This window comes from Myxine glutinosa, chromosome 4 (assembly GCF_964187855.1).
Source record: "Myxine glutinosa chromosome 4, kmMyxGlut1.1, whole genome shotgun sequence".
NCBI lineage: Eukaryota > Metazoa > Chordata > Myxini > Myxiniformes > Myxinidae > Myxine > Myxine glutinosa.
In genome coordinates this window covers 215,933,768-215,954,698 of record NC_136264.1, presented here as the reverse complement: position 1 = coordinate 215,954,698, position 20,931 = coordinate 215,933,768, and the positions used below count along the sequence as shown (strand labels likewise).

Below are 20,931 nucleotides of genomic sequence, written 5' to 3'. Positions count from 1 at the left end.
TGGATTCTCTGGGAGATGGGGAGCCAGTGAAGCTTGTAAAGGACGGGGGTGATGTGGTCACGGGTCCGGGAATGGGTGAGTAGACGGGCAGCGGAGTTCTGAATGTATTGGAGTTTATTGGTGATTGTTGAGGGTGAACCATAAAGGAGGCTATTGCAGTAGTCCAGACGGGAAGTGATGAAGGCGTGGATGAGGGTTTCTGCAGCCACAGAGGAGAGGGATGGACGGAGACGGGCGATGTTTTTCAGGTGGAAGAAGGCTGTCTTTGTGATCTGTTTAGTGTATTTGTCGAAGGAGAGGGTTTGGTCAAAGATGATGCCAAGATTCCGGATGTGAGGGGAGGTGGACACTGGGAAACCGTCGATGTTGAGGGCAAAGTTATGGGTGGACTTGGTGAGCGTTTTTGGGCCAATGATGATTATTTCAGATTTATCACAGTTAAGTTTGAGGAAGTTGATTTGAAGCCAGGATTTTATTTCAGTGATGCAGTTTGTCAGGATAGAGTGGGTGGCGGTGGAGATGGACTTGGTGGAGATGAAAAGCTGGATGTCATCGGCGAAGCAGTGGAATTGGAGACCATGACGGCGGATTAAGTGACCGAGGGGGGACAGGTAAAGGATAAAGAGGAGGGGGCCAAGAACTGAACCTTGGGGGACACCTTGGGGGAGGGGAGCAGTGGGGGATTTGCAGTTATTGATGGAGATGAACTGACGTCTGTCAGAGAGGTATGATTTAATCCAAGAGAGGGCAGTGCCGGTAATGTTAAAGGTGGTTTCAAGTCGGGTGAGGAGGATGGTGTGATCGATGGTGTCAAAGGCAGCGCTGAGGTCGAGGAGGATGAGAATGTTGAGGTTGCCAGCATCAGAGGAGAGGAGAAGGTCGTTGGTGATTTTGAGGAGAGCAGTTTCAGTACTGTGGTTGGACCGGAATCCGGATTGGAATGTTTCATACAGGTTATTGGCAGAGAGGTGATGCTTGAGTTGAGTGGCTACAGCGCGTTCCAAAACCTTTGACAGAAAGGGTAGGTTGGAGATGGGTCTGAAGTTATTTAGGGTGTCAGGGTTTAGTCCAGGTTTTTTCAGAATGGGGGTAACAGCAGCAATTTTGAGGGATGGTGGGACGATGCCTGTAGACAGGGAGGAGTTTATTGTTGCAATGATAAGTGGAGAAAGAGCAGGAAGGGAGGCCTTGACAAAGCTGGAGGGGATGGGGTCAAGAGTGCAGGTGGCAGTTTTCATTCCGATGAGGAGTTCAGAGAGGTCAGTAGGGGAGACTGGGGAGAATTGAGACAGGGGATGGCAGGATAAGGGGGGGCAGGTGGTTTGAGGGGGAGCGGGTGCGGCGGTGGTCAAGCTGTTGTAGATGTTTTCAATTTTGCGTTGGAAGAATGAAAGGAAGGAGATGCAGTTGTCTATTGTGAATGACTGGGTGGTGGTGTTCAGGGGGCTGAGGAGTTTGTTTATTGTAGAGAAGAGTGCTTTTGGGTTTCCGGAGCCAGAGTGGATAATTTGAGAGTAGTAGGCGGAGCGGGCGCGGGAGAGGGCATCTTTATAGTGTTGTATGTGGTCCTTGTAGGCCTGGGAGTGAACTGTGAGACCTGTTTTATTGCGGAGTCTTTCAAGTTGGCGAGCACGAGTTTTCATTAGGCGGAGCTCAGGGGTAAACCAGGGAGCAGAATGGGTGAAAGAAACTGTTTTGGTTTTTATAGGCGCAATTTGGTCAAGGCAGGAAGAGAGAGTGTGGTTGTAGTAGTCAGTGAGGTCAGAAGGGGTGTGGAGGTCAACGAAGGGAGAAGTGGACATTTTTTCAGAGAGGGTCGATGAGAATGAGGCAGGTGAAAAAGCGTTTAGCTTACGGAAGTTGATAGTGCGATAATGCCTTGGTGCTGGGGTGGGGATGTTGATGGTCAGAGTGATGGCTAGGTGGTCAGAGAGAGTGAGGTCGGAGCCAGAGAGATGGTGCAAAATTAGTCCAGTAGAGCAGACAAGGTCCAAAATGTGACCACGGTTATGGGTAGGAAAGTTGACATGTTGAGTGAGGTTAAAGCAGGTGAGTAAATCAGTGAAGTCAGTGGTTAGCGTGGAGTCAGTGGAGTCCATGTGGATATTGAAATCACCAAGGAGGAGGATTGAGGGGGAGAGGGAACATAGCTGGGTCAGAAAGTAGGAGAAGTCAGACAGGAATGATGGGTGTGGTTTGGGAGGGCGGTAGACAACAGCCATGACTGACTGTGTGTGACCAGAGAGTTTAAAAGCCAGGTGTTCAAATGATGGAGCAGATGAGATGGAGATGAGGTTGGTCTTGATGTCTTGTCGGTGAATAACGGCAATTCCACCACCTCGGCCCTCCGAGCGTGGTTTATTGATGTAAGAATATCCATTGGGTGTGGTGAGGTTGAGCGTGTAGTAGTCCAGTGGTTGTTGCCAGGTCTCAGTGAGACAGAGAAAGTCCAGTTTATTTTCCAGGATGTAGTCGTTCAGGATGAGGCATTTGTTGTTGAGGGACCGGGTATTGAACAGGGTGAGCTTGATGTTGTTTTGTACGGCGGGTATGAATCCAGGTGATTTGGCCAGGGTTCGCAGACAGGAGGTGCGATTTTGTGCGTTGTTGTGACCAGGTGTGTTGGGACGATGAGTGGGAGTGCGCTGAGCCGACCAGAGGATGGGGATGGAGTGACCTGATTGTAAATAAACAAACTTACGACCGGAGCCACGGTGAATGTACCTGGGTCGACGCAGGAGTCCATTCGATCTGATTGCAGAGATGCATGATGGGGTGGAGCGGGTTTTAAGCAGGAGAAGCCTTGCGGCAGAGTACCGCAGAGCCATGCCAGCAGGAGCGAAGGCAAAGCGAGCACGCGGCCAAGGGTGAGGAGGCGAAACAATCGACACAACCAACGGGAGTGGGCCCGAGGAAACAGCGATGGAGCCGAGCAGGTGAAGCCCGGAGCAGCAGAGCAGAGCCGGGACCGCGCAGAGGAAGACTCAATGGCCATAAATCCGCCACGACCACCAGGAAAGCAAGACACGGACAATGGTCCAGTCAGAGAAGCGGCGAGCAAACGACGCCAGCGTCCTCTCACGACCGGACCGGAAAACGGAAGTTATGTTTTAAGTTTTAAGTTATATTTTAAGTTATGTTTAATTTATGTTTTTAATTAAGCCAGTTTAGATAAGCTCGTATTTTCACTGTGTCACCTGCTTTTTTCCATGTTCCCTGTATATAACCTTGACTGCCCCTTTTGCTTGTGTGTGTAAGTAATAAATCCCGTTACTCTTCTGTACGTCTTCTTCTTCCTCTTTACATTCGGTCGCTTTAGAGGTTTCCAAATTGAATATCTGTGGCGCGATCCGGCCAACGTTCGGGAATCGGGTTTAGTCGGGGAAAACTGTGCGGCCGCAGTGCCATCCGCTCGGCAAACAACATCCTTATCCGCGGACAGTAACAATTGGTGTCAGGAGTGTCGGATTCGGACCTGGGACTAAATTTATTTAGCCCAAATTTTGGAACACCAATTGTACAATTGGCAGTAACAATTGGTGTCGGGAGCGGGAACGGACCCGAAGCGCGCTTAACGCGCTCAAAATTACAAGCTGCTGAAATTGTTTTAAAGACAGAACCCGAATTTTGAAATCGCACCATGGCTGGTCAAGGCGACGGGATGTCGGTGGGAGAGATAGACGGGGTAGAATCGACCCAGGACCTCGGGGAAATGTATGTGGAGGAAAGGGAGGAGGAGAAAAATGGCAATGTGGTTGAGGAGGTTTCAGGCGCGCAAAATGGCGTCCTCGCGCACGTGGGTGTAGCGGCACCAAATTTTGCCGCGCCCGTGACCGTAGCAGCGGCCGCAGCACCAATGAACTGGGGCCTATTCATGCAGCAGATGCAGGCCTTCATGGTCAAGGCGGATGAGGAGAGGGAAGAGAACAGGGGGATGAGAAACCAAATTGTAGGATTGGGAAACCAAATTGAAGCAATAACGAACGGAATGAGGGCCGATAGGGAGGAAATGGAGCAGAAGGACAGAGACCGCAGGTTGGGCGAAAGGGTCCCAGGGGTGCACGAGGAGGTAACGCGGGTCGAGAAGCGCTGGTTGAGCGAAGCGGAGAAAAGCACGGGTACAATGACGGGGGTAGAAATCGCGACACGGGGTTTGGAAAAGCCGGCGACGGATGAGGTAGAGGGAATTTTATTAAAGCCAATGGTCATCGAGGTGAGTAAAGAAAAAGTGGTAGTGGGCATTGAAATTGAAGAGACCGGGGACTTAGAAAACCACTCGCGGCGGGAGGAAGGAATGGAAACTGTACAAAGTCCGTGCTCACATCACGATGCTGTGCTCATTAATCCTTATAAAGATTTGCAGGTTTTGGTGCAGGGAGGAAGAAGAACCCCGAAGGTGAGACGGGCTGCATGTGGTGCCGGGAGATTTTGTAAGAGGGGGTTTGGCGCGAAGAGAATTGTCGCGCGATTGGGATCGATATGGCACCCGGGCGTTGGTGAAGGGTCCCGTGTGAGTAGAAATGGCACGCGTGTGAGGAAAAAGTGTGCGTCAAAGAGTGAGCGTGTTATAAAGTGTGGGAGTGAAACCGAGTGCGAGCGAGAATGCACGTCGGGGTGTACGGAGTGTGACACGAGGAGTGAGTTGGTGGTGGAGCGGGTGCGAGGATGCACGTATGGGATGAACGGCGAGGGTGTGCGAGAAAGCACACCTGAGTTGGTAGTAGCGCGAGTGCGAGGGAGCACATCGGAGCGCGGTAGTGGGTGGATGCAAGAGTGCACGCCCATGGTGAGTGTTACGGAGGACGTAACGGAGGAGAGGTGTGGACCAAAGTGTGCAAACGGTGAGTGTGCACGAGAGGTGTGGTGTGTAACAGGGAGAGCGTTGGTGGAATGTACGGACGGCGTTGGAGCACCGAGCTCGGTGAGGGTGAAAGGGGTAGCGTATGCGTGTGAGCATGCAGGTGAAGCATCGACGGTAACCGGGTTAGCGTTTAGGGCGACGGATAGCCGATGCGAGCACTCGGGGCACGGTGCGCTTTGTTGGATGCAAGGCCCGGCGCGGATCGATGCTGCGTCGCTTCTCTTCGAAGCGTCGTTGCCGATTCGGGCTTGGCCCCGCCCTGCACGGTCGAGTCCGGGCCTTGTCGGGCGAGGCGACCGGTCCGGTTCAAGGGCGAGTGGGAGGAAGCGGAACGGTGCCCCCTCGTGGGGACGGGGTTCCGACCGGGCGAGCCTCAGCCATCGGGCCCGGGACCGCAAGGTACCGAGCCGCGATGATGCGTGGAACCTCGGCCCGAGCATGCCTCCTCCCCAGAGTCGTGAATGCCGGACGGATCCAACTACAGGCGGCCAAACCACCCGAATTCATTGCTCGGCTTTACGAAGCCGAGTTTAATGATGTCATGACGCACCGAGCCTAGGATATAGCGGACGATGATGATGATACTGATAGTGTTTTTGATCCGAAATGTAGAAAAGTGAATCGAATTGGCAGTAATTGGAAAATTTTTGATTGGTTGGAATTTGGAGAGCAAAATTGGTAGTTTGAGATACCCGATGTGGTGGGATGGCAACTCTGCCATCTCTCACAGCGGGGGCAAAGGAGCACTAGTTTATGGGGTTTGGCAGTGAAAACTAGCCCGGGAGGGTTAGGATATAATGATAGGGACCTAGAAGATGACCTTAGGTAACGTTACGATTAGGTAGTGACAATGATACCTGTAGTGGGGGGTAGATTAGTGTGGATGATAATGACGTGGTATGTTTTTAGTTTAAAGGGAAGACGGGGAGCACTAAGTTAGCAGGGCACCAGGTAGATTAGATGATGCCGTGTGTATGGTGAACAGGTGTGATTGCACAGGTGTGCAACTGAGCAGGTGTATGGAGCAGTGTTTGAGTGAGTGATGGTGATGAGTATTGTGCTGACCAAATGGTCCAGGAAGGAAGGAGGGTGCAGGTAGCACCAGGTAAGATTGCACAGGTATGCAACAACAGGTGTATGGAGAATGGTTGTGTGGAATACATGGAGTGTGGAATATATGGAGTATTGGAATGGATGGTCATGGAGTGAGTATGGTGGAAACTATGGAGTGGAGTGGATGGTGCGAAGGTGTGAATGGGGGAAGGATGGACCCCATCACGAATACCCGGGGAGGGTAGTGTAAGTGTTAGGTAGAGGGTACAGGTAAATTGTGGTTGGATATTGGCATCTGTGGTGCGAGGTGAAAGAATGGTATTTGGATGGGTGCATTAGTGTTGTGGAAATGGCTGGGCGTGTAGCCTGTTAGTGTGTGTAGTTGGTTTGGGCACTCCACCACTGTGAGGATGTCGGCCAGGTGAGGCCGCAGGTGGGCTCTGGGAGCCGGTAGAGTTGTTGTGGATGGGGCCCGCGGATCCGGAGGACGGACCCGGGTAGCCCAGTGCCAGAGGGCACCGAGGGGTGACAGAGCCAGGAGGGGCCTTCCCCAGTTAGATAGGTTAGGGTGAGGAGCTAGGTAAGCTCGGGTGGCAACTGCAGTGGTGGTGGTGTGCAGGTGGGTAGACCTGCTGGGAGAGCGACACGACCCAGCCCAGAAATTGTGCAAGGGCACCGGGAGATGAATCGGGGGAGTGAGACCCCAAATTGAGAAGCACCACAGTTTGGTCAATGGGAATTTGGTTTTTAAAACCACATAGAGTAAGATTGCCAATGGTTTGGCAGGGAAAGACCCCGGGTAGTGTAAAGTGTGTTAATGTCATTTAGAAAGTAGTTAGGATGAAAATCTCCTCGCACCATCTGCATCCACTCACCTGAGATGACGTACCTCCACACCATGCCATGTTTTATTATTTTTATTGTGCAAATGTTTGGAATGAGAGACGCATCATGACGTGGGTGTGACATTGTGCTTTGTGGTTCCATCTCTTCCTCCTTATGAGGATTGATGATGAATTGGGTGATGGCAAATTTTGGCTAGAGGGATTGTGGTGACGAATTTGGAATAGAAGAAATATGGGGAAGACGTGACAGTAGTGACGAATTTGTAAATGTGTAGATTTTTGTAAATATGGGGTAAGGGCAAGGGTAGAGTAGGTGACAGGGGGGGTGACGTATGGTAGGGACGAGCTTTCTCACTTCGCTCTCCGTACGCACTTCGCCTTGCATTGCCTTATTGATGTGTACCCTTGTGACCTTACCCCTCGCTCATCTGTCTCTCCCCCCCTTTGTCTCCCACATGAGGACCTGTGCGCCACTGGGCGCCGAGGGGAGCGTGCGTGAGTCCGCCATTGTGCGCCCGGAACTCCCAGAACCAGCTGTCTGCATCGATGCACCACCTTATGGACCACCTGTCTGTGGCCGAGCACCACCTATGGACCCCATGGGTTGGGGCATGGCCCCTCTGCTGGAACCGGCCATGAAGGCCCGAAATCTTGCTGGCGGACCTTGGCCACAGGGCACCGATGCCCCACAGGTGAACCATACATAGTCGGCCCCTGTGGGCCATAAATAAATAAAAAATGGACACGTTGGGTGCATTTTAATTCCACCAATAGGCCGCCAGCAAAGAAGATGACAACACCAGGAAAATAGTAAAAGCCAGCAGAGGGAGCCGAAGAGCAAGAGACCACCAGCAGGGTTAGGGGTTGTTTGGTTATTTTTATTATTGAACAATGATGACTGTGCACCGATTGGTGCTTGAGGGTGTTTTGGTGCGTTTATGGGTGCTTTCATGGTGCATTGATGCAGGGCAGACTGTCTCTCCCCCCCCAAAAGAACAATCACAGGTCCTGGGTTGCGTTTGTAAATAAAATAGCATCATTGTAAGTAATGCTCCCCACCGTCAGTGTATAGTTTTACAGACCATTCCGCAATTCGGTTAGCTGTGGGCGTGAGTCTGTTAGGTAGGGTGCAATGGAGCAGCGGGACATATTTATTTATGTTTTAAAACTGTCGCACTCAGGGTCAGGTTCAAAGTAGAGGGAACTACACCTACGTGTCACACTAAGCTAAAGTTATAGGCCCGGGACGTGCCTAAGAGGAGGAGGGTGCAGTGTTGCGGATATGAGGATTGTATTTTTTTTTTTATTGTGTTGTATTGTCGTAAATTGTTGTGAATTATTGCTTAAGTCTGGACCCTCCTGCCTCCAGTGTTGTATAAAGGTCAAAGGGCGTTCCCGTAGTTAATTCCATTAAGCATACACGTTAGCCAATCATAGATTTCCCCCTGGTTGATAGTTATATCTTTATTATGTGTATTAGGGTAAGGCTGTGTCTCCCATTAATTTAAATACTCCATTTCACTAAACTCCACTAAACTCCACTATTGCACCAAGTGAAATAAGAGTAGATCCCCTTTCATTTCATTTCAATGGCCAACTGCATTTTGGGCGGTTTTCTTCAACCACCATTGGCCACGAGGCAAGGTTGGGGAAGAAGGGCGGGTCTGGACCTCGTCATCAAGGGCGGAGCCAGAGGGCTGTGCCCACCAATCAGGGCCGAAGGAGCTGACCGATGGGCGTGTCCGGGCGGCCGGCGGCTTGATTTGCCCGCGGCGATATAAAAGAGCGCGCGCGTAAGCCGTGAAAGAGGTCCATGACAAGAGTTGTGGCGAAGAGATCACCGAGAAGAGAGTTGAGTAAGGGATCCCTGAAGGGAGCAGCTTGAGCCACCGTGGCTGCATCAACAGCAGCTTGAGCCACCGAAACTGCAGCCACAGCAGCTTGGAGCCTGGACGGACGTTTTGAGCAGGACCGAAAAGGAACGGCGGCTGCCAAACGCGCTGCGGTATCCGTGGACCGGCCTCCCCCCTCCAAGCCATCCACCTCCGCCATTCCTATCATCATTCCCCGTGTGAGTCGTCTTCGTTTGTTCTGTCTTGGGGTATTAATTAAGCCAGTTTAGATAAGCTAGTATTTTCACTGTGTCACCTGGTTTTTTCCATGTTCCCTGTATATAACCTTGACTGCCCCTTTTGCTTGTGTGTGTAAATAATAAATCCCGTTACTCTTCTGTACGTCTTCTTCTTCCTCTTTACATTCGGTCACTTTAGAGGTTTCCAAATTGAATATCTGTGGCGCGATCCGGCCAACGTTCGGGAATCGGGTTTAGTCGGGGAAAACTGTGCGGCCGCGGTGCCATCCGCTCGGCAAACAACATCCTTATCCGCGGACCGTAACAATATGTTAATGATGACGTCATCGGTCACGTGGTTCGGCCGCCATATTTGTCCTAAATGGCCGATAAAAAAGTACATTCCGGCAAGTCCTCGGTCTCTGACCGATTTTTCATTTGTTTCTTTGTTTGTTTTCTTGCTTTCTTGTTTGTCCGGGCTATATCTCAGCCATCCTTTGAGCTAGGAAGCTGAAATTTCAGCACAATAGTGAGCAAGTCCTTTGTCAAAAACGGTACTTTTTGTTTTTGATGAATCAATAAATTGAGGAGTTATTTAATTATTAGCGATTCATTAAGTACTTATTTAATTAATTAAATTTCCTTTCTCTTCTGACCATTAACCCAGGCACCTTTTGAGTTAGGAAGCTGATATTTGGACATGCCAATGACAAGGTGATTTGGCTGCAAAGGCTATTTTTGATTTATTAATTAATCAATAAATCAATTAATTATTCGATTAAGGACTATAAATTTTTTTTTTTTTACTTACAGATTCTGATGAAATTCAGATTCAGATTCTGAATTCAGATTCTGAATTCAGATTCTGGTGGTTTATGTGTTCTCTGACCGAATTGATTAATAATTTAATTTTTTAATGATTATTATTTATTTATTTTCATTATTAATCATTTATTTATTTTCTTTCTCATTTGGCCAATATCTCAAGCACGTTTTGAGCTGGGAAGCTAATATCTGGAGGTGACAGTGACCAAGTGATGTGGCTATGAAGGATATTTTTGATTTATTGATTAATCATTTAATCGATTAATTATTTATTGATTAATCAATTAATTATTTATTTTTTATTAAGGACTTATTTAATTACATTTCTAAAAGATACATCTTCGGATGAAGCACTGGTGGTTTAGTTATGCGATTAGCCAATTGATTAAGAAAGTATTTTGTGATAATCTTTCATCGATTTTAATTATACAATTAATCAATTATTCTACACCCCTCCCTCCCAATGCAGCCTCTATGAGCTGCACTGCGGTATTGCCGGGGCGCCAGAGGCGCCCCGGCAATGCCGCGCTGTAGGATATTTAATTATCTGGCATGGGGGCGGTGTACTTTGAATGTATCTGTACTTGTTTTAAAATCGATTGATCTGTCCGGAGGAAAGTCTGACAGGATGGTGCAGACATCGCATCATTGCCTTTGAGCTGGAAGGTCTGGGTTGGATTCCCAACCTGACAGAAACTGTCCGATTGAGACAGAACACCATGCCTGGGAAACGCCAAAGCGCACTGTCCCTAGACTGACATTAATCCAGGTGGTTACGTCCATTAGCATTAGCCGATGTTAAGGGTCCCTCGGATTACAGGGGAAATTATAAATTCCCGGTGGTATGCCAAATACCAAGTCTACAGGAAGATACATTTCACAATCAAATATCAACAAAGATGGACTACAGCTCAGTCGCATGCTTGATGGTCCAGTCGGCCATTGTTATGAATGGGAAAAAAAACGAAAAAACATTTACCTTGGGATTAACGAAGCTGAATGAAGCCAATTGGGGAGCAAAGTTTTATTGAACCGAGCCATCAGGCCATCACATTGGGGCTGAAGCCGAGTTGTGTTAGTCTTATTCGTATCCATGGGTCTGTATCTTGCATACAGTCTTTAGATCAATGAAACCCCAAACACTCGTATTTTATTTGAAACTTTCGTTAAAACAAACAAAAAAAAGTTACAATGAAAGACGCCATTTTAAAGCAGCCAATTGGAGAGCCAGCTACATTTATCGAAGCTTGTGGTTTGAATACACAACTACATCTAACTTGCATGGTGAGGTGGTCATTGGGTCACAATAATGGAGACATCTCGTAGTTATAGTCGTAATTATACTGCACAGCTGCCGTCAAATCTTTTGGTCTTTTAACAAACGCACACTCAAGCCATTTCCATATATAAGGGACAATCTACATACCTCCCCTTCCCCCCCACACCTCCTACCCCCACCAACACCCCAAAAAAGAAAAGACAGAAAAGTAACAAACAAGCAACAATAAAATAAACAAAAAAAACATAGCCCCATAACATGCTAAGAGTGGTGTCTTGTATTTTATGTACATCCTCATCCTTCCTTCCCTTCCTCCCAACCACCTCTTTTCTACTCTTCTCCCCAACACAATCACGTGGCACACATGGCGGAGAGGATTGTTCAAGTATCAAGAGTGCTGGCAGGGAGTGTAGCACAGACAAGATGGATTTAATGGCCTTTTCTAGTGCTCAGTTAACTGTGCAAGTTCAGGTCGTTGGAGGTGGGAGGGGGGGGGGGGGGGAGTAATCACCCGTTCTGAAAAATTTCAGTTTGTAATATGTACATGTCACCAAATGTGGCGGTAACCAATGCTGATCAAAACAGGCATCCAATCAATTGTAAGTTCCACCAAGCTGTTTGTGTTGATCATACTCCAAACAAACACCTCATTACATCAACAAAAATAGCACCCTCCCAACCCCCCAAAATGCAACGTCCTTGGAATGGGAATCTTCGTAATGACTTCACCTGCTTGAAGAATCACAATGAAACACTGCAGGCAGGTACACTGTACTCGTACAACATCCATCAAAGCCACCGTCCACACTTCACTTGTTCCTCTTCCTCGGCTTTTTGGTTTTCGTTACCATCACCTCCATGACATCATCACTATTGTTTGCTTTTTTTGTACAGCCCTTGCTGTAACAAGGGGTGAGGTGGGGGGGAGGGAGAGGAGAACATCAGGTAAAGTAATTTAGTTCACAAGTTTATACTACAAAGTACAAATTGAAGGGCAACAACAAGTAAGCTATTATGGGGAAAATATGGTAATGCGAGAGCTCACTTGGAAACATTCATGAGGTCTTTCCCAGAGAGTATCATCACCTCATCCTCCTCGCTCCCATCCGAGAGCTGCACCACGCGGGGCACTGTGTGACCGCGGCAACATAGAGAAGCTTTTAAATACAAAATAAAACTCATGTCTTACAATCCCCCCTCACTCAGTTTCCTTCCATCCAGAGTTTGTGAAAATTAGTTTATTTTACAAGTGTGTGTAACAATGTAACAAAGTAGTGACATGGGCATTGAGGAAGTTAGGAGTGGAGGAATGGTTGATCAGAGTAGTGATGGCAATGTACGAGAGAGCATGCACAGCTGTAAGGATGAAGGACGGGAACAGTGGTGAGTTTGAGGTGAAGGTGGGAGTGCATCAGGGGTCGGTACTAAGTCCACTACTATTTGTAGCTGTGATGGAGGTGCTGGCTCAGAACGTAAAGGAGGGTTTACCATGGGAGTTGTTGTATGCAGATGATCTGGTGTTGATTGCAGAAAGTATGGATGGAGTGAAGGAGAAGATGAACAAGTGGAAGGAATGTATGGAGACAAAAGGTCTGAAGGTGAATATCGGAAAAACGAAGGCGATGGCAAGTGGTAAAGCATGTGGTGAGGTGGAAAGAACTGGGAAGTGGCCATGTGCAGGAAGGGTGTCGGAGTGAACTCCATTCAATATACAATGTGCAATGTGCGCTGAGTGGGTTCATCAAAAATGTAGTGGTCTGAGAGGGTCATTAACCAGTGTGGCAGCTACATTCAAATGTAAGGTGTGCACAGAGGGAGCTGCAGATGGAGGAAATGTTGAGTTGGATCTTGGAGACGACGTGAAGCTGGAAGGTGTGAAAACATTTTGCTACCTAGGAGACATGCTGAATGGAGAAGGTGGATCAGACTCGGCAGCGGTTGCTGGAGTGAGATGTGCATGGAAGAAGTTTCGGGAACTGAGTGGCGTGCTGATGAGGAGGGGAGTGTCGTTGAAGCTGAAGGGAAAGGTGTATGCTGCACGTGTGAGAAGTGTTATGATTTATGGGAGCGAGACATGGGTAATGAACGTTGAGCAACAACGAAAGCTGGAAAGGGTGGAAATGCGAATGGTTCGGTGGATGTGCGGAGTATCGTTGAGAGAGAGGAAGACAAATGATGAATTGCGAAAGATGATGGGAATGGAGCCTGTGATGGATGCTGTGAAGAGGAACAGGTTGAGATGGTTTGGTCATGTGTTGAGGAAGGATGAAAGTGACTGGTTGAGAAGAGTGATGGAAATGAATGTAGAAGGAAGTAGAGGACGGGGAAGACCGAGAAAGACTTGGCTAAAGATGAGGGAAGAAGAAATGCGGGCAAGGGGGTTAACAAGGGGAGATGCAGAAAATTAGCGGTTAGGGTGCCGGCTTGGGATCCTAGGATCCTGGGTTCGAATCCCGGTCGATCGCTGAATTAACGCCAGGGGGGTTGACTCAGCCTGTCATCCTTCCGAGGTTGGCAAATTGAGTACCAGCTTGCTGGGATGAATGATCCCGGTGTGTACCACGGTTTAGAATAGGTACACCGTATCCCTGCGCATCGTAATAGCGTGACCAAGGGTTGGCGTCAGGAAGGGCATCCGGCCATAAAAACATTGCCTCAAACAGGGAACCATGATTGTCATGGGGCCCGCAAGGCTAACCCCCGCTCTAGCGGGAAAAAATGGCCTTAAACGATCATTCATTATTCATTCATTCATGGAGAAGATCGTCATGGGGCCTGCAAGGCTAACCCCCACTCTTGCAGGGAAAATTGTCTTAAAATGCCTGTTGTTGTTGTTGTTGTTGTTGTTGTTGTGTGTAACAATGACAACTTTATCAAAAACAACACTTTATAAAACCAGAACCTGTTTTTTCAAAAATTACATGACCAACCAACCTCTGTTGTGCGTTTCCAAAATGATCACAGAATCGTCGCTCAGCTCCTCAACCTCTTCATTCTCCACCTTTACTCCTTCTAAGTCACCGCCGTCCAGTGCCTCTTCCTCCGATTTGGGCTCATCATCAACGACTAGCCACGAATTGACCAAGCCGTCACCGACTTGGGCCGTGTGAGGTCCTCTGTGACAGACAGGCTGCTCACTGTGTGCACACAACACATGTGCTGTTTATTCAGACTATCAAGTCAGATAAGAAAACGTTACAACAAAGCACAAGAAAAACAATCACAAATGGTGGTGTGGAACTGCAACCGATAGTGCAAACATGTCGCCCCACCTGCATTAAAATCCCTCTGCAACCACCAAAGTCCAAATCCAAAACAAACCCTTCGCCCGTGCATATCCCAACCATTTCTGAAATGGTCAGATGATCTGCATGAGCCTAGTGGAAGGAGACCATGTGACCGAAACGTTGAACGCAAGCCTCGTCATTTGACAGTTTTCTGGTCGGTCGTGCGTGCTTGCAGTTTCAGGTCGTGCGAGTGGTTTGACTTAACATGATGCATATATACGGTGTTCCCCATAAAATCCGGTGGATGCAGCATTACATAAACGACCGAACCGAGAACGACCGGTTGTTTGTGCCGAGTTAAGAAAGAAGAGATTTTACCTTTCTCATTGGGAAATTGTTTAATAAACTTGAAAATATGTCCTTGAATTATTTTTACGTTAAAACTTCTATCACCATTCGTTGAGAGTTTCCAGCAAGGTTAGTGATGGTTGATCTCCCTATAATGGAGGAAGATATGGGATTCAGAGTGGAAATTGAAAGAGTCAAATTTTTTTCTTATTTCAGAGATGTCATTGGGGGAGCAGAAATGGCTGAAAGGACGAGGACAAAATTATCTTGGAATAAATAGAAAGGGTGAGAAGGTGTCCCACCAAACAAGTATGTACCGAGGGCAGTAAAGGCAAGAGTGTATTTAGTCAGAGGCTTTATGGGAGATTGAGTTTTACGGAAGAGTTTCTCATTCTGTGCGTGCGTGTGTGTGTGTGTCAGGGTAAAAATGGATAATTGTCATCTCTGGAACAATCAAAGACAGCCATGGCCAGAAGCATGTTAGGTAAATGCATCATGTGACCTAGTCAAACTAGGCCGAGGGAAATATGCTTACTTGGGCACTGGGCAGGGTCGGCTGAGAGCCATTTCACAGTTGCTGGACAGAACTGCTTCTCTGTAATGAGCTGGCAAAAACATGTTTCATGTGGTTTGACCTTGTGCAAAAATGTGGAGCCAAGGGTCCGTTACATCAGCTTTTGTTCTCATCTCATGCTCAGCTTGCCTTCTGCCTCCCTTTTGTAGTAAAACAATTTGTATGTATATTGGATGCAGTTTTGAGTTGAATTCAGAGATCTGCTTGCCTAGTGTCAAACATTTCTCTCCGTACGCACGTAATTAATAAAGATCCTTTGTCAACAAAGTGAAGGTTGTCTTATTTTTGATACAGGACAACAACTCCCATTCGTGAATGGCATTCAAAAGGCTCTGGTGTATTTTGGTTGCATTGTTTTTAAAATTTGATTAAAAACAATGGTATGGTGCAATACACAAGAGAAAATGTCATTTCCTTACGTTGGAATAATTATAATTGCTTCAGCCATTATTAAGATAGGCTGGATGATATTTATCAACAATTCTGAGCATGAACAATTCCATGATTTTGCACACTCGTGATGTATTCTGATGTGTTTTGCATTCTTGTTACCTCCGCCACCAAAGGTGGATGGAGGTTATTTTTTCACCCCTATCTGTCTGGCTGTTTGTTTGTTTGTTACTTGCAAAATCGAAGATTTTTCAAGTATATTGGTCGGTTGCGTTTGTTATTCGGTCTGTTTGCTTGTTTGTCAGTCTGTCACTCGCCTACAGGTGACAATTCTAACCCGATCGTCATTAAACTTCACCAAGTTTCAGAGGTAGTCACAGTTGAGAAGCCTTTTGATTGAGGCCAAAGGTCATCTGGAGGCCAAATTTCTAAAATCGCCATTTTTCATCCGATTGACTTGAAAATTGAACAGCATTTGTATATTGAGTCACTAAATTGGAAAACAAACTATTTTTGAGGTCAAAAGGTCAAAGGTCAACTCATGGTCAAACTTCCAAAATCATCAATTTTCATCTGACCGACTTCATAATTTAACAGCATTTGTATAGTGCCTCACGGAATTTAGTGTGGTATGAAATGTAATCCCGTAGAACTTGTGTGCTAAAAAAAAATTTTTTTGCATTCCCAGTTTGATTTGGAGTCTATATGTTGAAAAACGATGGGGTTCAAATTTTCCTGTCCCTAGATATTATTTTGGAACCCCACTGTCTTCCCCTCCCAACCCCTCCCCCAATCCGGGACTGAACTCATGTCTATCTCCACTGATTATGAACCAATTTTTGGAATGTTTTATTTTGAGGAGCTTTTGGAACCTGTACGGACTATGCAACCCTGTACACTGTTCTGATGTTGACACAGGGCATCTCTGCTTTTGTGGTCGGTCCAGAGAGAAGAACCATCATTACGCATGACCTGGATCTATAGCCGCACACTCCAGATTCAGAAGACAGTGGGTAACACCAGCTGGATTCTCCGGGCAGGGGTTTTGCACATTGCCTTTGCTGCCTTGCATGCTCTTGGCAAAACGATTGGTGGAAGTGGTATCGACACATGTGCCATTGAAAGCGGAACATACACCACTGCAGCCCTTTGTGGGATCAATGGTGGCAAGGCGCACAAGCGAGGCATTGAATACCACATTACGACTAGCTTGGCGATTATAATGATGAGGTTTGATGCCATTTCCTCTGCATTCCCTGAAGGATCTCTCTGTGGTCAGTGCGCCGCTCTTAGGAACGCTCTCCATGAACGCAGTCCAGACATGGTTGACATCTATGAAAATATCCAATCTGGGTACTCCACAAATCTGAAGCCGCATGAAGGAGACGACAGAGGAGATCTTGCTCAGTTTCTCATGCAGTACCTTGAACAGGTAAAAGCCTTCTAAATCTCATCAGTACCGCTTGCTCAGGAGACTGAGAACATTACTTGGCAGCACTGGGGAAACTCGTCAAGTATTTCTTTGCACACGATCTTCTGAACTATGCTCGCCTGATGCCAGTATATCTCGCTCAAATTAATGCTCTGGAACAGGATGATCCTGTTACTTGGGAAGCACTGAAGTCTGGAGACTTTGTCGTGGTGAAATCAGAAGTTCCCTTGCCCCACCTGTTCACTCATCAGACCCTTGAGCAGGAGATAAAAGGTTATCAAACTGTGTGAAGAGCATGAACTGTTTGGCAGATTTCTCATCATCCAGGGAAACTGTCCTGAGCTGGTACCAAAACTATAGGAGACAATAAGAGTATGAGATGTCAGTCGTGCCGCGTTCCCTTTGCGCTCTTGATGACTCTCTCTCTATTTTGACGATGATGATGATATTATATTCATGATTCTATTCTCTATTTTCTATCTTTATGGGTCTATATTTGTCCAACGGACAAAGCCAGACTGATGCACGTGGTTGAAGAAGCCAAGGCTCAACTGCCTCAATCTGTCCCTGCTCTTGAAAGAACATCTGAGGGGTCTCCACCCAGTGTTCTTATTGTTGACACAATGGCTGTGCTGCAGGGCATGAAGAAAACACTGACCATGCGCAAGCTTTCTGATCTTCAACAGGCATTCATCAAGCACATCGAGATGATGATGGTTGGCTACAATGAGGGCAGAGTGGTATTTGACCATTACCTGGAACAGTCTTTAAAAGACAAGGCCTGCCAGAAGAGAGCAGCAACGTCCACTGAATTTGAAATTCACCCACAAATAAAGCTCACCATGTCTCTCAAAGAGATTCTATCTTCCTCAAAGACCAAAAGTAGACTGACAACCATGTTCGCCCAGGGTTTGCTTGAAAACTTTTCCGATAACAGGGCCATCAAGATGGTTGTTGTGTACAGCAACAAGATAAAGGACTACAACTTTGAAGAACATTCACACGGAGAGGCCGATACGCTTATTTCTCACCAAGTCCTGTCATCTGTAGCCGAGAACGCTTGGCGGGAGATGTGTGTTTGGTCACCAGACACTGACGTTCTCACGCTTCTTCTTGACCTGGTCTCTCATGATCGACTTGGCGCTCTAACTCGCCTTAAGTTATTGACCGGTAAGGGCACAAAATACAGAGAAATTGATGTGGTAGAGCGAGTGCAAGTAATTGGACGTCACAAATGCCAAGGACTCATTGAACTCCACAATTTCACCAGCGCTGACTGGGTTGGGAAATTTGTGGGTATTTCCATGAATACCTGAGTTGGTGCCTACATGAAGCTTGAAGATGAATACCCAGCAATCATCTGCTTCAGGGTGCTTGGTGAAGGTCCTATTCCGAGGGTCCTGGTTAATGGCGAATTGCCACCACAGGTCAAGTGTTTGGAGCAGTTAATCTGCCGCGTGTACTGCTCGGCAGGTCCCACAACCCTATCACAACCTATATCATATATCTATATCATATATCGCACAGCCTATATCATGTATGATGATACAATGTGTAGAACACTCAGGATGTGTCATTTATTGACTCATCTTCATTTTTAAAATCCCCCAAACAACTCATAATGTCGGACACGTCGATTTCTTATTTACCCAAGATAAGTGCAGGGTTATTACAGAGCGGGGGTCCATTGACGGAACACCACACCTCCCCACGACCTTGCCCATGACAAGGGGTCAATGAATGTATATGTCACTTTAAAAGTGTCAAAAATAGATTCAGCATCATCAAAAACTCCTAAAACGACTATTATAAAAGTAGGTTAATTTTAAGCGGAGCTAGTCGGGGGGGGGGGGGGGTAATGGGGTGGAAAGAGCCCCCCGGAAGGGGACACAGGGCCAGGAAAATTTGAACCCAATCACTTCCCTATCGTTTGACCCCAATTCAATACAGAAAAGCAAAAACATCAATTTTAGCATGAAAATCCTATGGGAGCTACTTTTAAGAACACTTCATACCACACCAATTGGGAAACCAAGTATTTTTGAGGTCAAAAGGTCAAAGGTCAACTCAAGGTCAAATGTCCAAAATCAATTTTCATCTGAAAAACCGTCAATTTTCATCCAGTTGACTTGTACATAGAACAGCATTTGCATATAGAGTCACTAAATGGGGAAACAAACAATTTGAGGTCAAAAGGTCAACTCATGGTCAAACTTACAAAATCATAAATTTTCATCTGAAAAAAACCATCCATTTTCAACCGATTGACTTGAAAATGTAATAGCATTTGAACAGTGCCTCACTGAATTGGGAAACAAACTATTTTTGAGGCCAAAGGGTCAAAGGTCAACTCAAGGTCAAACTTCTAAAATAATCAATTTTCATCCGGAAAAGCGTCACTTTTCATCCTATTAACCCGAGCTTTGATCAAGATCGTCAATTTTAATCTTGATGAAATGGACAATTTGATGGATCAATGGCAACCTTTTTTGGGGCGGGGGGGAGGGGGGTGGATTTTGCAAGTATCGTGCTCCGCATGAGGTCTTCTTGTTTGTTACTTGGCAAAATAAATAAATAAAAATTGCAAGTATGTTGATCACTCTGGTCCTCCCAGGACTCAAAACTCAATGTGTTTGTGTGTGTGTGTTTGTGTATGTGTATTTGTATGTGTTTAACTCATTTATACTTGCCTACAGGTCACAATTTTAAACAGATTTTCACGAAACTTCACCAAATAGTAGGGTTTGTGGTCCGACAAAATCCTATATATTTGAGGTCAAAAGGACAACATAGGCCAAAGGTCAACCACTTTTTTTCTAATTTCTAAAATCCTCAATTTTCATTCGATTGACTTGAAATTTGAATAGGATTTTCAGATAAGCGAATTGAATTCAACCACCAATTATTTTTGAGATCAACATAGGTCACAAGGTCAACAACAATTTCGAATTTCTAAAACGAGCAACGGTACCCGCCCTATGGGCGGGGCTTCATTTGGGAGGCCCAAATGAAAAGGTAAAATATCAGAAATTGAAGGCTTTTTTATTTTAAACGATTCATATAAACATCCGTTAAATCATATCATACGCAAATCATCAAAATCTAAACAGTATCTTACTATAATTCACCAAATGTCCCACAGTGATCGATACACTATGATCGTGATGATCGTGAATCGTGATCGATAATCGTGTTCACAATCGCTATGTCGTATGTACTCCCGATACGTGTTTCCTTCAGTTGAAATGGGTTAGAATTCTCTCAAGCAGGGATTCAACCCGTGTCCTTATAAAAGGTCTTTGTCCGAGGTCACCGAGTTTGATCGGTGCAGCCATGCAGCGATCGGTGCAGCCGTTTGTGCGGCACCCGGGAAAACAACATCGTCACAATGAAAACATCGTCACAATGAACGTTATGCGAATGCGAATGTTATGCGGGAGTCCAAACCTGAGAATACTGGAGACTAAAGCTGAAATTGGGAAAACGAAATAGCCTATTTTACTTCTGGAGATCCCAGGATTATCCACCCAAAATATCGTTGCGATCGGTTCAGCAGTTTTTACGGTACCTTCGAACAGACAGACAGACAGGCAGACAGACGGACATTTGGTGAATTATAGTAAGATCCTCAATTGTCATCCAATTGACTTGCAATTTGAATGGGATTTTCATATCAGCGAACTGAATTCAACCACCAACGATTTTTGAGATCAACAAAGGCCAAAAGGTCAACATAGGCCAAAGGTCAACCACTTTTTTTCAAATTTCTAAAATCCTCAATTTTCATCCGATCCACTTGAATTTGAATAGGATTTTCATATCAACTGACTGAATTCAACCACCAACTATTTTTAAGATCAGCATAGGCCAAAAGGTCAACATAGCCAAAGGTCAACAACAATTTCAAATTTCTAAAATCCTCAATTTTCATCTGATTGACTTGGAATTTGAATGGGATTTGCATATCAGTTAACTGAATTCAACCAACAACTATTTGAGGTCAACATAGGTCACAAGGTCAACCAC

General features: G+C 46.3%; 1 protein-coding gene across 2 annotated transcripts in view; it reads right to left on the bottom strand.

Moving 5' to 3' along the window:
- Positions 1-10,664: 10,664 nt before the first annotated feature.
- EXOSC9 (exosome component 9) overlaps positions 10,665-20,931 on the bottom strand; it is a 53,393-nt gene continuing 43,126 nt past the window's right edge. For both annotated transcript variants that reach the window (XM_068114405.2, XM_078777018.1), the window contains 3 exons: positions 13,869-14,071; positions 11,980-12,064; positions 10,665-11,834 (listed from right to left, as the gene is read on the bottom strand). In XM_068114405.2, the coding sequence (XP_067970506.1) occupies positions 11,744-11,834; positions 11,980-12,064; positions 13,869-14,071 (379 nt within the window). In that variant the 3' untranslated portion in view covers positions 10,665-11,743. The remainder of the gene's footprint in view (positions 11,835-11,979; positions 12,065-13,868; positions 14,072-20,931) is intronic.